We start from the raw sequence: 17,563 nt of genomic DNA on the forward strand, positions 1-17,563 counted from the left end.
CTCCTAAAGCTCCCGGAGAGAGCTCATCTCCCCAGAGCAGCAGCTGGTGTGACTCACCCCTGCCCCGAGCAGTTCCCTTTGCTTTACGACTGTCTCTTCTCTGAGACAGTCTGAAGAAGTGGGAAGACTGTTTCTGTAGTTATAAAATATTATTTGCTTTCAAAGGTTCAGTAGCAAACAGAAGTCTCACTTTACACAAAGTATAAACAATTTGTGCATGTAAACAACCTTTGATTCTAATAGAAATTGAAACTGAAAAACGCGTTATTAACTGTCGCGTACTTCTCTCTTTGTTCAGTCTTTGAAAGCAGTGTTTGAACAAGTAGAATCAACGAGAAATGGCAAGAAGTTGAAGACTTTGGCACAAAGGGGTATTGGATTTCATCACAACTCCATGTATTTTAAAGAAAAAGAGTTTGTGGAGATACTCTTTGCGAAAGGGTTTATCAAGGTAGGTAATTATTTGGCATTTTAAAGCTGAAGTTATATATACATGGTGCTGAATGCCAGTGACAAGTGAAAAATTATACTGGTTTTCGCATCTAGTCTGTGCCTTTTTATTACAACACATTTGACTGCTTCTCCATCTAGTCCATTTAGCTGAGGAATTTAAAAATTATTTCCATAATTAATAACTATTGTTAGAAAGAAAATAGGATACTATGGTAATATAAGCATAACTCTCTACTTTTTAACTTCTAGTGTCTACGGACGTTTGTTAGTCCTTTTAACTTTATCCTACAGACTTCCTTCTATGAGCTTAGAGGATATTTAAGGTATAGTTTTGTTTAGACCTTTTTCTAATGTGATAACTCAGCTAAAGAAAGATGTATCTCTTTCCCAGCAACTGGAAAAAGCTTGTCCTAGCCTAACACGTTCTAGACAGAGTTTATAGATGTGCTACCTCTAAATGAACATGGAACAGAGTACGGATATCTTAAATTGCTCGTGAACAAACACTTGTTAACTTTTTGTTAGTATGTCCCAGGAGGATGTAACATTCTGTTTCTAGGTGGAGATAGTCTGCATAAATGCACCAAGAAAGTTGATAGAATTACCTAGTAAATTTGCTTCTTGGTAATTTGAAAACATAGGCACCAGCTTCTTCAAATTATTCGTATTAAAATGGTAATATTTTATTGAGTGTGTGTATGAGTGTGTGTGTGAGAGAGAGGGAGATTTAGAGAGAGCGAAGGGGAGATCATGGAAACAGAGGAGAGATGAGTGAGTAGAAGGGGTGCTATTCAGAATACGTATCTTTGTAATCTTAAGAATGGAAACCCTGGTGGCACAGTGGTTAAGAGTTCGGCTGCTAACCAAAAGGTCAGCGATTCGAATCCATCAAGCGCTCCTTGGAAACCCTATGGGGCAGTCCTACTCTGTCCTATAGGGTCGCTATGAGTCAGAATTGACTCGACGGCAATGGGTTTGGTTTTGGTTTTTCAGAGTCTTAAGAATAGCGAGGCGTATAAGATACCGTAACTAAATGGTTCTTCTTGCTATTTAGCAAAATGAAAAATACCATGAACAACTGCTCAGTTTTCCCATTAGCATATATCAAGACAATCTGTCATTTTTAAGGGCAAAACCCAGAGAAAACAGTTTTTATAGCGGCTATTAATTGCCGACAAGGATCACACCTGTGGTGTTCTTCACACCCAGTTTACAGAACTTGTCCCGTAGTAGTTGCTCAGTAAATATTTGTTTAATAAATGAGTGAGCAAATGAATGAATAACCAGATTGCTGCGATAGGTTAATTCTGGAAATGATGATAGCTTTGCTGCACAGAACACATTTTTACATGGTACTCATTGTAGTTAAGTCCTGAATTTTAATGCTTTGAGTCTTTTCACCTTTTTCTTATTAATGAACTTTAAAAAAGAACAAGTAATGGACGATGTTTAGATTTATTTATCAGAAAGTCATTTTGCTTACTCTATCATTAAATGTTTTAAGTAGTTATGGTATAAATGAATATCAATGTATCTGATAAAAAGAGAAGACCAAATCCAACACATGTACCCCCATTCAACAGATGAATGGGCACACAGCTGAATTATAGGTAAACTGTGAAATGTGCTCTACTTCCCCACCCCTCAACAGTTAGCAATGTAAATAAGGGGAAAATATAACTTTACTATGTTTTAATTACAGATTGCTAATTATTAGTATGCTTAAATTATAGATTAAAGCCAGTTGCTATCAAGATGATTTCCATTCATGGCGACCCCATGTGTGTCAGAGTAGAACTATACTCCATGGGGTTTTCAATGGCTGATTTTTCAGAAGTAGATCATCAGGCCTTTCTTCCAAGGTGCCTCAGGGTTGACCCCAACCTCCAGCCTTTCAGTCAACAGCCGAGCTCGTTAATCTGTTTACACCACCCAGGAACTCCCATTGACAGATCACAAACTTTCATAAATAAAGTATGATGGTAGGGGAAGGACATTGTTGAGAGGGGTGTAAGGAAAACTAGTATTACCTATTTTGGGGAAATTCTTATGATAGTTGTTCGTTCACTCATTCATTCCTTAATGTATTGAACGCATGTTTATTGTGGATCTATTATGTACTAAGTATTCTTCTGCATGCTGAGGATATATCAGACAATAAGACAGATAAATGTCCCTGCCCTCATGATACATATGGTCTAGGAGGGACTAATAAACATGGTTATTTTAGAAAGAGTGACTCAAGAAATTCTTTCTGACATGTAAGCAAGGTTGGAGGTTCGAGTCCACCTAGAGGCACCTTGGAAGAAAGACCTGGCAATCTACTTCTGAAAAATCAGCCATAGAAAACCCTATGGAGCAGAGTTCTACTGTGACACACGTGGAGTCTCCATGAGTCCAAATCGAGTAGATGGAAACTGTTTTTTTTTTTTTATTCTTAAAGAGAGATCAGAAAGAGCCTGCAAATGAAGATTTGGGGGAAGCCGTTCTAGGCAGAGCAAACGGCGACAGTTAAGACCCTAGGTAGCAAGCAGTGTGCCTGGTATACTCAGGATCTATCAGGAACAGTGTGGTTGGGATGTTAGCCTTCCCACTTTGTTTTAATTCAAGTTCAAAGAGTTTTTCGATGACTGGGGCGATGATTATATCATGTGTCCTTATAGACATGCTACGTTTTGCATGAACTCTTTCATTCTTCTCCTAGGTGGTGACAGCTACTGGAACTCTTGCCTTAGGAATCCATATGCCCTGTAAATCTGTTGTTTTTGTTCAAGACTCAGTCTACCTGGATGGTTTAAATTACAGACAGGTATTATGATATTCTTTGTGATGCACGAACTCTTACTCTGCTGAAATGTGAGCATGAGATAATGGAAAAGGTGGCACTTTCATTTATGAACAGGCTCCAATTTGTGGTCTTCTTTTCACTTTCTACGTGGCATAAAATTGTGTTTTTATTTTTTTTCCAGAGGTTTCTCATATTACTTCATGCCATGTGATTTATTTGCTTTACTATTTTCTCACAACCAGTGTTACATGGCTTAACAATCTTAGTATCATTTTTTTGTTGAGAAGTACAGAGCTGTTCAGATTCTTGTTCCTTCTTAATGACTTTTTGTTTTATTTTTTTCTGGAGTCTGTAAAATCTTTATTAATATTTTGAAATTTCTTGCATCATCTGTTTCCTTTAATTTGTCCTCTATTTCATCAATTCCTGGATGTTTTGAGGATTCTGTCATATAAATGAAGTTGTTATTGCTGTTAGTTGCCCTCAAGTGGATTCCAACTCATTGTGACCCCATGTGTGCAGAGTAGAACTGCCTCCATAGAGTTTTCAAGGCTGTGACCTTTTGGAATCAGATCACCAGGCTTTATTTCTGAGGACCCTGCCCTGCGCCACCCCCTAGCCCTGCCCCACCAAGTGCCACATCCCTGAGCAAAAAATTGGTAAAACAAAATATTTTTTGTAAACAAATTCTCAACAACACTTTAGTCAATAGAATTCAGCAACATATCAAAAAAAAATAATATACCACGACCAAGTAGCATTCATACCAGGTATGTAAGGGTGGTTTAACAACAGAACATCAATCAAAATAATCCACCACATAAATAAAACAAAAGAATCACATGGTCATCTCAGTCGACACAGAAAAGGCATTTGGTAAAGCCCAACACCCATTCCTGATAAAAACTCTGAATAAGGTAGAAATAGAAGGGGAATTCCTAAGGGCATCTATACAAAACCAACAGCCAACATCATTCTCAATGGAGAGAGGCTGAAAACATTCCCCCTGAGAATGGGAACAAAACAAGGATACCCTTTATCACCACTTCTATTTAACATTGTGCTGGAAGTCCTACCTAGAGCAATAAGGCATGAAAAAGAAATAAAGGGCATCCAAATTGGTAAAGAAGACGTAAAACTATCCCTATCTCTGAATGATATGATACTATACATAGAGACCCCTAAAGACTCTACAAGAAAACTACTGGAACTAATAGAAAGATTCAGCAGAGTAGCAGGATACAAGATCAACATACAAGAATTAGCTGGATCCCTATACACCAACAAAGAGAACTTTGATAAGGAAATAAGGAAAACAATGCCATTTATAATACCCCCTAAAAAGATAAAATACTTAGGAGTAAATCTAACCAGGGACATAAGAGACCTATACAAAGAAAACTACAAAACATTATTACAAGAAACTAAAAGAGAACTACATAAATGAAAAAACATACCATGCTCATGGATAGGTAGATTTAACATAGTGAAGTGTCAATTCCACCCAAAGCAATCTACAAATACAACGCAATCCCGATCCAAAGACCAACAGCATTCTTTAATTAGATGGGAAAAATTATCACTAACTTTATATGGAAACAGAAGAGGCCCCAGATAAGTAGAGCACTATTGAAGAAAAAGAATAAAGTAGGAGGACTCGCATTATGTGACCTCAGAACCTACTATACAGCTATGGTAGTCAAAACAGCCTGGTACTGGTACAGTGACAGACACATTGAAGAATGAAACAGAATGAAGAACCAGATGTAAATCCATGTGCCTATGGTCACCTGATCTTTAAAAAACACCCAAAGTCCATTAAATGGGGAAAAGAGAATCTTTTTAACAAATGGTGCTGTCAAAACTGGATGTCTATCTGTAAAAAAAATTAAACCAGATCCATACCTCACACCATACACAAAAACTAATTCAAAATGGATCGAAGTCCTAAATATAAAACTAAAAACTATAAAGATCATAGAAGAAAAAATAGGGTCAGTATTAGAGGCCCTACTACACAGCATAGATAGGATACAAACCGTAACTAATGATACACAAACACCAGAAGATACACTAGATAACTGGGATCTTCTAAAAAATTAAACACTTACGCTCATCAAAAGACTTCACAAAAAGAATAAAAAGAGAACCTACAGATCAGGAAAAAATTTCTGGCTATGACATATCTGACAAAGGTCTAATCTCTAAAATCTATAGGACAATCCAACACCTCTACAACAAAAAGACAACTAATCCAATTAAAAAAATAGGCAAAGGTTATGAACAGATGCTTCACCAAAGAAGACATTCAGGACGCTAACAGACACCTGAGGAAATGCTCATGATCACTAGCCATTAGAGACATGCAAATCAAAACCACAATGAGATACCATTTCACCCCAACATTGTGGGCACTGATCAAAAAAACAGAAAATAACAAATGTTGGAGAGGCTGCAGGGAGATTGGAACTCTTATGCAGTGCTAGTAGGAATGCAAAATAGTACAGCCATTTTAGAAAACGATATAGCCCTTCCTTAAAAAGCCAGAAATACAATTACCAGCAATCCCACTCTAGGAATATATCCTAGAGAAATAAGAGCCGTCACATGAATAGACATATGCACACCCATGTTCATTGCAGCATTATTCACAATAGCAAGAAGATGGAAACAACCTAAGTGCCCATCGACGAATGAATGGATAAACAAACTATGGTACACAGTGGAATACTACACAATGATAAAGAACGATGATGAATCTGCAAAAATTCTCACAACACGGATGAATCTGAAAGGCGTTCTGCTGAGTGAAATAAGTCATCACAAAAGGATAAACACTGATGAGACCAACTACTATTATAAAAATTCATGAACAGGTTTACACACAGAAAGAAACAATCTTTGATGGTTATGAGGGAGGAGAGGAGTGAGGAGGGAAAACCACTAAATAGACAATAGAAAAGTGGTAACTTTGGTGAAGAGTAAAATGGTACACAATACCGGGGAAGTCAGCACAACTTGACCAAGGCAAAGTCATAGAAGATTCATAGACACCTCCAAACTCCCTGAGGGACCACCCTACTGGACTGAGAGCTGGGGGCCATGGTCTAGGGGGACATCTAGGTCAATAGGCATAAAATATTTTACAAAGAAAATGTTCCACATCCAACTGTGGTGAGTAGCATCTGGGGTCTTAGAAGCTTGTGAGCAGCCATCTAAGAAACGTCTACTGGTTCCATCCCGTCTGGAGCAAAGGAGAATGAAGAAAACCAAAGACACAAGGGAAAGATTAACCCAAAGGACTAATGGACCTCAACTACCACAACCTCCACTAGACTGAGTTCAGCCCAACTAGATGGTGCCTGGCTACCACCACCGACTGCTCTGACAGGGATCACAATACAGGGTCCTGAACAGAAAGAGAAAAAAATGTAACACAAAATTCAAACTCACAAAAAAAGACCAGACTAACTTGTCTGTCAGAGACTCGAGAAGCCCTAAGAGTATGGTCCCTGGCACCCTTTGAACTCGGTACTGAATTCACTCCTAAAGTTCACCCTTCAGTCAAAAATTAGACAGGCCTATAAAACAAACAGTAGCACACACAGTTCAACCGTGGATTTGAAACTAAATGGCCCAGCAGCCAAAAAGCAAAATCAAGAAGGCAGATAAGGACAGGAAAGCTGGACGAATGGAAATGGGGAATCCGAGGTCGAGAAGAGGAGAGTGTTGACACATCCCGGGAATGGCAACCAGTGTCATAAAACAATATGTATATTGATTATTTAATGAGAAACTAATTTACTCTGTAAACTTTCACCTAAAGCACACACACACACGCACACACACACACACACACAACCCTCTAGGTATTACAACCTCGTCTAAAAGTTGAGACACTACACTAAATTAAGTAGACAGTTTAAAGAATTATTTTCAATGTCTGTTGAAAGATTGTTCAGATTTAGCTGTTCAGTCAAGATGCTTTTAATATCAAAAGGCCAAAGTTCAGAAAGAAATGTATGGGCAGAATGAAGAATTAAGGTTACCATCTTAAATATCTGGGAATGGGATCATTTAGAGAGATTTGAGAAGATACTTTATCCACAAAACAAGAAGATGCTATCACAACAACAAAGAATTCAAGAAAGTTCTTTTGGAAAAATAACTAGTTCAGTAGAAGGGCTAAAAATAATACAGTCAAGGACATTTTCTGCAACATTGAGTGAAAAGAAAACAATGGAAAATTGAGAAAGAGGATATGAGATATTGAGAATTGATCCAAGAAGTCTGCTATTCAATAACAAGAAATGAAAGAGAAATATCAAGAGAGATGGGGATCCTGTGAGCAGTTATCTAACCCGGGAGGACAGTGAGAGGAACTGCTAGTGTAACCTGTCCAGATTGGAGCACAAGATCAGAGAGCTCTGGGATAGATATCTCTGTGATATCTCTTATAAGGGGTAATAAGACTAGTAGACCAAAGTATTATTTAGAAATCTAAAAATGCAAAAAAGTGTAGACAATGTTTATATACCCACCAACCATAATTCATCATTGTGAACATTAGTCATATTTGCTTCAAGTCCTTTGTTTATAAAAGAAATAAAACATTACAAATAAAAAAAAAGAAAGGAAGAAAACAAAAATCCTCACAACTGGACCAATAAGCAGCATCATGATATACAGAGAAAATATTGACGTTGTCAAGGATTTCACTTTTCTTGGATCCACAATCAACACCCATGGAAGCGGCAGTCAAGAAATCAAATGATGTATTACATTGGGCAAATCTGCTACAAAAGACCTTTTGCAAGTGTTAAAAAGCAGAGATATCACTTTGAGGATTAAGGTGTGCCTGATCCAAGCCATGGTATTTTCAGTCGCCTCATATGCATATGTAAGCTGGACAATGAATAAGGAAGACTGAAGAATTGATGCATTTGAATTACGGTGTTGGTGAAGAATATCGAATATACTATGGTCTGCCAGAAGAACGAACAAATCTGTCTTGGAAGAAGTACAGTCAGAATGCTTCTTAGAAGCGAGAATGGCAAGACTTTGTCTCATGTACTCTGGACATTTTATCAGGAGGGACTAGTCCCTGGAAAAGGACATCATGCTTGGTAAAGTAGAGGGTCAGTGAAAAAATGGAAGACCCTCAATGAGATAGACTGACAGAGTGGATGCAACAATGGGCTCAAACATAGCAATGATTGTGAGGATGGGGCAGGACTGGACAGTGTCTCCTTGTGTCGTACATAGGGTTGCTCTGAGTTGGAACAGACTCCATGGCACCTAACAACAGCATATCTCATTAGGATGGGCATTTGTCCTACTCTACCTAGTTTTCTCACTATTTCTAATCATTGTAGATTGTTTTTTATGTATCATTTTACAATGTCTAATACAGTTGTCTACATGATACAGATATCTGATAAAGGTGAAAGTCCCATTTTCCATTTTACCTCACCAACAGTAGATTTCATAAGTGACACAGTGGAAGTTAGCTTCAGGACTACATGAAGAATTTAGCCAATCCAGGGTAACAACTGTGAAGTAATAGGTATTTAAACTTCATAGGAAATTATTTAGGAAAGTTTTACATTGTGGTACTCTCCTTTTTCTAGATGTCTGGACGTGCTGGAAGACGAGGTCAAGACCTGCTGGGAGATGTGTATTTCTTTGGTATTCCACTGCCCAAAATAGAAAGACTCATGACATCCAACGTTCCTGAGCTCAGAGGACAGTTCCCACTCAGCACAACCCTGGTCCTGAGACTTATGCTGTTGGCTTCCAAGACAGATAATGCCAATGCAAAGGTGCCCTGTTAACATAGTGTGACGAGAATCTGTGTTCATCATTGGCCTGGCTATAGTTGGGCTGCATTTTGTTTTGCAAGTCTGTAGTGATAATTCTTTGGTTTTATCAGTCCTTTCATACTTTCTATTTTCTTGAATATTATGTGATTTATTTAGGGCAGAAAAAATAAGACATTTATTTTCATTTGGTTCACCCCTAGTATTTCTAGTTATAGGTTTTTAAAATCGACAGTGTCTATTATATGTTGAAGGGAGTCCTGGTGGCGTAGTGGTTAAGAGCTGGGCTGCTAACTGAAATGCAGACGGTCCAAACCCACCAGCTACTCTTCCATAAAGATTATAGCTTTGGAAACCCTATGGGGCAGTTCTACTTTGTCCTGTAGGGTCGCTATGAGTTGGGATTGATTTGACAGCACACAACAACAATTATATGCTGAACTTTTTCAATTGTCACACTCAAGTATTTTTTGCACTAAGAAAAACATTTCTTATATTTTGTTTTGCCTCTTTTTTGGTTGCTTAGGTTTCTTCTTTAGGAAAAGTGTTAATTCTTAGGTAGAATCTTTATTGCTAAGTCTCTGTAAATTTTTTCATTGTGGAAGGGCTTCTGAATTCATCTTCCACATCACAGACGCTATTTTTTTTTTTTTTAATATCAGTTCTGCTTTTTGATGACACAAATAAGGGTTTCCGTTTAGTTGCTGAGCAGTGGAGTGCTGTGGTAACAAACACCTAAAAATGTTGAAGGGGTTTTTGAATTGGGTGATTGGTAGACGGTAGAAGAGTTTGGAAGTGTTTGATAGTAACAACCTAGATTGCCTTGAAGAGAATTTTGGTAGAATCCTGGAAATTAAGTGTAATCCTGATGAGGTCTTAGGTAGAATTTAGAGCTGTGGGGAAAGCTCCTATCCTCATGAACAGAATGTTACTAGAAATGTGGACATTATATGTGTCTCTGTTAAGGCTTTAAAAGGAAATGATGGACATGTTATTGAGCATGGGAGGAAAGCAATCCTTATTATAAAGTGGCAAAGAACTTGGCTGCATTATGTTAGAATGTTTTGTGGTAGAACTTGTAGAGCTTGCAACTGATGAACTTGGATATTTAGCTCAGAAGATTTCTAAGCAAAATATTAAAGGTGCATCCTGATTTTTCATTGCTTTTTATGTTAAAATATGGGAGGAAAGAGACAGATTGAGAAATGAACTGTGCAAAAAGAAACCAGAACTTGAAGATTTGGGAAACCGCACTGTAAAAATTAAGAGAGCTTTTCCTAGAAAGGTTATCAAGGGTGTGGCTACAAAACATTTGCTAAAGAGATTATGCCTGTGACTTAAGGATATAATCAACCATCTCAGCAAAACCCTGTCAGTTTAGACTAAAAAGGCAGACACAGGACAAAATGAAGGAAAAATGGCTTTGCCACCCAAACTTGAAGTGAGCAGGACCTGTGACCTAGTGGGCCAGGAGAATGGGTCTGCCACTCCAGACCCTCAGAAGGAGTGAGTTCACACTCCAGTGGCCCAGGATAATGTGACTTTCCAAAGATGAGGGATTTGGGTTGCTGTGCCAGTGGAGCAGGAAAGCATGGCCACTGACCAGGGCCTCAGGGGCCCTACTCAGAGTTGAGAGTGTAGGGCCAACACACAAATGTGCCTGGAGAACAGAGGATTATTTGCAAGCCTTGAGATCTAATGGATCCATGGTACCCATGTCTTCTTTCCCTCCAGTTTCTCCCTTTTGGAATGGGAATGCCTACCTTATGCCTATCCCACCATTGTACTTTGGATGCAGATAGCTTGTATGCTAGATTAAACAGGTCCACAGATGGAGAGGAATCTTTGCTGTAGGGTGAAAAACACCCAGTCTCACCCATACTTGATTTGGATGATTCAGAAGATGAGATTTTGGACTTAGAATGGGTGCTGCAATGGATTAAGAATTTTGTTGATGCTGGGATGCAGTCAATGTATTTTGCATGGGAGGAGAACATAAATTTTTGAGGGGGCAAAGGGTGAAGTGTTATGGATTGAGTTGTGTACTCTGAAAAGAAATGCTGAAATTTATTGTCTCACAGTTCTGGAGGCTAGACGTCTGAATTCGGGTCATAGACAGGGCTATGCTGTCCCTTTCTTTTTGGGCTCTAGGGAAAGATCTTTGCTTCTCTCTTTCATTTCTATAGGCCTAAATGCTTCTTGCTATTCCTTATCTTGTAGAGGGATCCTCACCTACTGTCTTCTGCTTGTGTGTCACTCCCTTTTTATAAGACACCACTCAGAAGGGATTAGGACCCACCCTGTTCCAATATGACATCATTAATTTAACTGATAACATCTGTACAGACAAAAAACCTATTTCTCCAAACAATGTCACACTCACCAGGTACAAAGGTTAGGACTTTAGCATCTTTTTGGAGGATGCAATTCAATCCATAATACTCTGCCCTCTGGCCTCCCCCAAATTCATGTCCTTTAGACATGCAAAATACATTTACTCCATCCTAACATCCCCAAAAGTCTTAACCCATTCCTTAGCCCTGGGTGGTCCCTTTCTTCCTGGAACCAAGGTGGTAACCACACCCTTTGAATCCTAGGTGGAAGCCCCACCCTTTGAAACCTAGGAAGTGGAGGCCCTGACCCCAGTGCACCTTCTGACAGTCCTGCTGTTCTCTGAGATGCTCTCAGAATCATCCTTTTCTTTTCTTGGTGGACAACAGATGCTTGCGGACAAGTTGCTCCATGATCCCCTTTCCTGCCTATAGAATTCCAGGAATCAGACAGCTTTCTTTCATTTTTCCCATCTCTGTCCCTTTCGATCTAAGCTGACTGTGTATCTGCTGAGATAGTTTATTGGATCTATAGCTTACACGCCGAATCTCTTTAGCGAAGGACTGTGTAGCCACAACCTTGGTGTTCTTTCCAGGGAACACTCTCTTAATATTTGCAAATCTTCAAGTTCTGATTTCTTTTTTCACAGTTCTTTTCTTAATTTATCTCTTTCTTCCCACATTTTATTGTAAGAAGCAAGGAGAAACAAGGCTACACCTTGAAGATTTTGCTCAGAAGTCTTCTCAGCGAAATATCCAAGTTCATCAGTGGCAAGCTCTACTTTCCACAAAACGTTTGAACACAATTCAGCCAATTTCTTTGCCACTTTACAAGTCCAATAACTTGTTTATCATTTTGTTTTAAGGCCTTAGCAAAAGCCCATTTAATGTCCACATTTCTAGTAGCATTCTATTCATCATGATAGAAGCTTTCTCTACAGGTCTCCTCGTTTCTTTCTGAGCCCTTACTAGAATCTCTTTTCAGGTCTGTAATTTTGCCAACAGTCTCTTCACGGCAACGTAGACCTTTACTATAAAGTGCCTGAAAACTCTTCCAGTCTCTACCACTTACCCAATTCCAAAGCCATGCCCAGATCTCCAGGCATTAGTTAAAGCAACACCCCCACTTTCTGGTACCAAATTCTTAGTCTCCTCGAACTTCCATAACAAAATACCACTAAGTTGTTGGCTATAAAGAACAGAAATTTATGTTCTCACAGTTCTGGGGGCTAGAAATCCAAATTTAGGGTATTAGTAAGGGCGTCCTCTCTCTCGGTCAGTTCTAGGGGAAGATCCACTCTTGTCTCCTTCAGTTTATGTAGCCCCGAGCATTTCTTGGCAGTCCACGACTTGTAGATGGAGCCTCACATGCTGTCTTTTCCTCGTGTGTGACTCTGTGTCCATGTCTTTCCTTCTCTTCTATCAGAAGTCACTCAGAGGGAATTGGGATTAGGATTTACCCTACTCTGATATGACTTCATTTAACTTAACTGATAACATCTACACATAAAAACTCTACTTTTCCAAACGAGGTCACATTCACAGGTACAGGGGTTAGGGTATTGATGGTATTCCGGTTAGCAAATGGTTAATGTGCTCAGCTCCAAACTGAAAAGTTGGAGTTTTGAGTTCACCTGGAGATGCCTAGGAAGAAAGGCCTGGTGATCTACTTGTGAAATATCAACCGTCAAAAACCTTATGGATCGTAGGTCTACTCTGATACACATGCGGTCATCATGAATCAAAATTGACTCGATGGCAACTGGTTTTATGTGTGTGTGTGTGTGTGTGTGTGTGTGTGTGTGTGTGTTTAAAAGACATTTTGACCTCAATTTTTCTCCTTATTTTTGCCTTGTTTCGTAAAAGACGTACTTTTTGGCACCTATGTGGACTCCTAAAATACATTTTCAAAAAACGTTTTGTTTCCTATAGAAAATTACTTGCATGGGCCAGCTCTTTCTGAGTGTAAAAGCCTAAACCCTTTCTATGGTCTAGAGCACCCCACACCGTCAGGCCCTCTATGATCTCTTTGCTGTTACTTCCAGCTGTGCTTCCTTTCCTCTCTGGACTTCTGTCTCTCTGTCTGGGTTTCTGTTCCTTAATATGTCAGCCATCGTCCAGTCTTTGGGCCTTCATTCTTCATCTCCCCCTACCTGGAAGGTGTTAGAGTAGAGCCTGAAACAAAGAAAGAACTCAGTAAAAGTTGTTGAATTAATGAAGAAGTCCTTAAGATGATGCTCACGTTCTCTTGTGGGGAATTGATTTATAAACTCCATGTTAATTGCTTTTTTTCCTATTTGAACCTATTTCCTATATATAAATTAAATCACATTTATCGACATCTGTGGCTTGCCAAATATAGATGTAGGGATTTTCCTATAGATTCACATTCTGTCTACTTAAGAGTTGTTCGAATATGTTTTTTTTGTTTGACCATTTTTATTGCGCGTTAGGTGAAAGGTTACAGAGTGAATTAGTTTCCTATTCAATAATTGATAGACCAATTGTTCCATGATATTGGTTGCAATCCCTGCAATGTGTCGGCATTCTCCCCGTTTCTACCCTGAGTTCCCTGTTTCCATTCATCTGGTTTTCCTGTCTCTTCCTGCCTTCTCATCTTTGCTTTTGGGCAGATGTTGCCCTTTTAGTCTCCTATGGTTGACTGTTCTAAGGAGCACTTTCCTCATGGGTGTTATTATTTATCTTATAGGTCTGTCTATTGTTTGGCTGAAAGGTGATCACTAGGAATGGCTTCAGTTCCAAGTTAGAAGGGTGTCTAAGGTCCGTAATCTGAGGGGTTCCTGCAGTTTCTATCAGACCAGTAAGTCTGGTCTTTTTTTATGAATTTGAATTTTGTTCTACATCTTTCTCCCACTCTAACTGGGACCTTCTATTGTGATCCCAGTCAAAGCAGTTGGTAGTGGTAGCTGGGCACCATCTAGTTCTTCTGGTCTCAGGCTTATGGAGGCTGTGGTTCATGTGGACCATTAGTCGTTTGGACTAACTGCTTCCTTAAGTCTTCGGTTTTCTTCATTCTCCTTTGCTCCAAATGGGAAGAGACAGATAGCTGTCTCTTAGATGGCCACTTGTAAACATTTAACACTGCAGACACTACTCACCAAAATATGATGCAGAACATTGTCTTTATAAACTGTGTAATGCCAGTTGACCTAGATGTCCCCTGGGACTACAGTCTCCAGCCCTCAGGCCCAGTAAGTCAGTTCCACAAGGTGTTTGGTTATGGCTAAGAAATTTCTATGGATGTGCACCCTGTGTGCTCTATCGTATGTATGAATATACATGCAGCACGTACAAATATATATGTAACCTAATCTATACATGCACGTGGGTGTACTTCCATACACCCTCCTATACCTACTCAGCATACATATCTACCTATATATCCACTTGCAAATTATTGTTATTACTGTTGCTGCAGGATTGTGTCATTGTGCCTTTTATTTTTGCCTACCTCTCAGTGTCTTTCTTTGCCTTGGTCATGTTGTGCTGACATCCCCCCCTATTGTGTATTACCTTGCCCTTTGCCAGCATTAATATGTGTCTACTATCTGGTTATTGATTCTCCCTGTTTCCCCCCTTCCACCCCTTGTAACCAAGGGCATGTTTCTTTGTGTGTAAACATTTTCTTGACTTTGTATAATAGTGGTCTCATACAATAGTCGTCCTTTTGTGATTGACTTATTTCCCTTAGCGTAATGTCCTCCAGATTCATCCATGGTGTGAGATGTTTCACAGACTCATCGTTATTCTTTATCATCGTGTATTAGTCCATTGTATGCATGTACCACAGTTTATCCTTTTATTTGTTGATGGGCACTTAAGGTTGTTTCCATCTTTCTGCTATTGTGAATAATACTTCAATGAACATGTGTGTGCATATGTCTATTCGTGCGATGGCTCTTATTTCTCTAGGATATATACCTAGGAATGGGATTTCTGGATCATATGGTAATTCTATTTCTAGCTTTTTAAGGAAGTGCCATATCGTTTTCCACGGTGTTTGTACCAATTTACATTCCCACCAGCAGTGTATAAGAGTTACAGTCTCTCCACAACCTTGCCGGCATTTGTTGTTTTCTTTTTTTTTTTGATCAGTGCCTTTATTGCTGGCGTGAAATGGTATCTCATTGTAGTTTTGCTTTGCATCTCTCTAATGGCTAATGATCGTGAGCATCTCTTCACGTGCTTGTTAGCCGCCTGAGCGTCTTCTTTGGTGAAGTGTCTGTTCATGTCCTTTGCCCATTTTTAAATTGGATTGTTTGTCTTTTTGTTCCAAGGGGTTGAAGTTTTATATAAATTTTAGAGATTAGACCCTTGTCGAATATGTTGTGGCCAAAATTTTTTTCCCAGTCTGTAGGTTCTCTTTTTACTCTTTTGGAGATGTCTTTTGATGAGCATAAGTTTTTAATTTTTAGGAGGTCTTGCTTATCTAGTTTACATTCTGCTGTTTGTGCCTGTCAAATATCTTTTAATATATATAGCTGGGTAGTTGACTGATCAGCATAGTTTCTAGCCCAATTCTCCTTGTCTAGCAGGTTTTCCTTTAATGTCTTTCTGCCATATTGAGGGTGATTATCTTCTGTCTCACTGCCTGGCTTGCTGACTTGTTGATCATATGGATGTCATTAATTACTGCAATGTCCTATATGCATTGCTCTCAGGATTATTACCATTTTAGCAACACTATAATTATTGGGTCTGTAGCTCTTAAGGATGAAATCTACCTCCATGACTCCTTCACCTTGCTTCTTATCACGTTGTTTTCTGACTGTTGCAGCCTCTGAGTGTAGAGAAGGATTTTAAAGATGTTGTAGGGGAGGCATTCTGGATCCTTCAGAAAAAGGGGATGGTTGTCTAGTTATACTTACTTTTCTCCCTCCCTTCTATCCTTCCTTTCTCATATATTGGCCTTATACCCGTTAATACCTATTGCTGTTGGGTCGATTCTGACTCATAGCAACCCTATAGGACAGAGTAGAACTGCCCCACAGAGTTTCCAAGGAGCGCCTGGTGGATTCGAACTGCCAGTCTTTTGGTTAGCAGCCGTAGCCTCAAACACTACGCCACAAGGGTTTCCACTGGCCTTATAGGAAGAGGAAATTCCTCCATGATTCTAAAAACATCAGCCTAAAGATTGTGAAGCCTGCATTTTGATGACACCAAGAAGTTTTTGTCATTTCCTGAAACTACATGGATATTTCATTTAAAACTTGAGAGATACCTGGGTGGCTGGTTAGACACCATTTTATTGGAAACTAAGAAATATTTCTACTCCATTGTTTTTAATATACCTGACTCATTATTTCGGTGGCATACACCAGCGCTCGGTGATGCAACTGGTTAAGTGCTCCGCTGCTAACCGAAAGGTTGGCAGTTCGAACCCACCCAGCAGCTTCACAGGAAAAAGACCTGTTAATCTGCTCTTGTAAAGATTACAGCCTAGGAAACCCTATGGGACAGTTCTACTCTGTCACATGGGATTGTTATGGGTCGGAGACCTACCTGATGGCCCCTAACACAACAACAACAAAGGTCGACTGGTAAACTGGAATGGCTTGCCTCCGTTATTCTTTCAGGCTGCTGTTGGTCACCATGGTTCCAGAGGATTACCAGATTTTTTTGCTAACCCATGTTATTTCTAACAGTTTTGCTTTTTGTGATCTATCTTGTTCAAGGAAGCATATACATGTAAAAACACAGTCAGAAGTGTCATCTGGAATCCAAAGAAACTTAGTTTCACATAAGATACATTTTGGGAATATTATGTATTATCTCTCTGGTATATATGTGTAATAGCTCTCATATATCATGATTTACTAATATTGTTTAAAACTGGGTAAATTTTATCGAGTACTCCTTTTTAAAGGTGCTGTCAGTGCTGAAGCATTCACTGTTGTCCTACAAGCAACCTAAAGTCACGAAGATGTTGAAACTTTACTTCTTGTTTTCTTTGCAATTCCTGGTGAAAGAGGTAGGATTGTACTTTGGCTTTTTCTTCTGTGTGATTACTGCTCTGGCGATTTCTTGACACGCTCAACCAACTGAATTCTTTACAAGCTATATCTCATGGTTAATGGTACTCGCCATTGATATAATTATCAAATAAGGACAGATAAACTTGATCAGTTACTCTTTTTTTTTTAATTATTGTG

The 17,563-nt window shown here is 39.1% G+C and overlaps 1 protein-coding gene across 12 annotated transcripts in view; it reads left to right on the forward strand.

Annotated features, from left to right (window-relative positions):
* DDX60L (DExD/H-box 60 like) overlaps positions 1–17,563 on the forward strand; it is a 148,181-nt gene that overhangs the window by 115,459 nt on the left and 15,159 nt on the right. For all 12 annotated transcript variants that reach the window (XR_002825956.1, XR_002825957.1, XM_023742853.1 and 9 more), the window contains 4 exons: positions 299–451; positions 3,158–3,262; positions 8,872–9,063; positions 17,278–17,382. Coding sequence is in view for 10 of the 12 variants with exons in the window: in XM_023742853.1 (XP_023598621.1) it covers positions 299–451; positions 3,158–3,262; positions 8,872–9,063; positions 17,278–17,382 (555 nt within the window). In the remaining 2 variants the exon portion in view is untranslated. The remainder of the gene's footprint in view (positions 1–298; positions 452–3,157; positions 3,263–8,871; positions 9,064–17,277; positions 17,383–17,563) is intronic.

This window comes from Trichechus manatus, unplaced genomic scaffold, assembly GCF_000243295.1.
Source record: "Trichechus manatus latirostris isolate Lorelei unplaced genomic scaffold, TriManLat1.0 scaffold00220, whole genome shotgun sequence".
Taxonomy (NCBI): domain Eukaryota; kingdom Metazoa; phylum Chordata; class Mammalia; order Sirenia; family Trichechidae; genus Trichechus; species Trichechus manatus.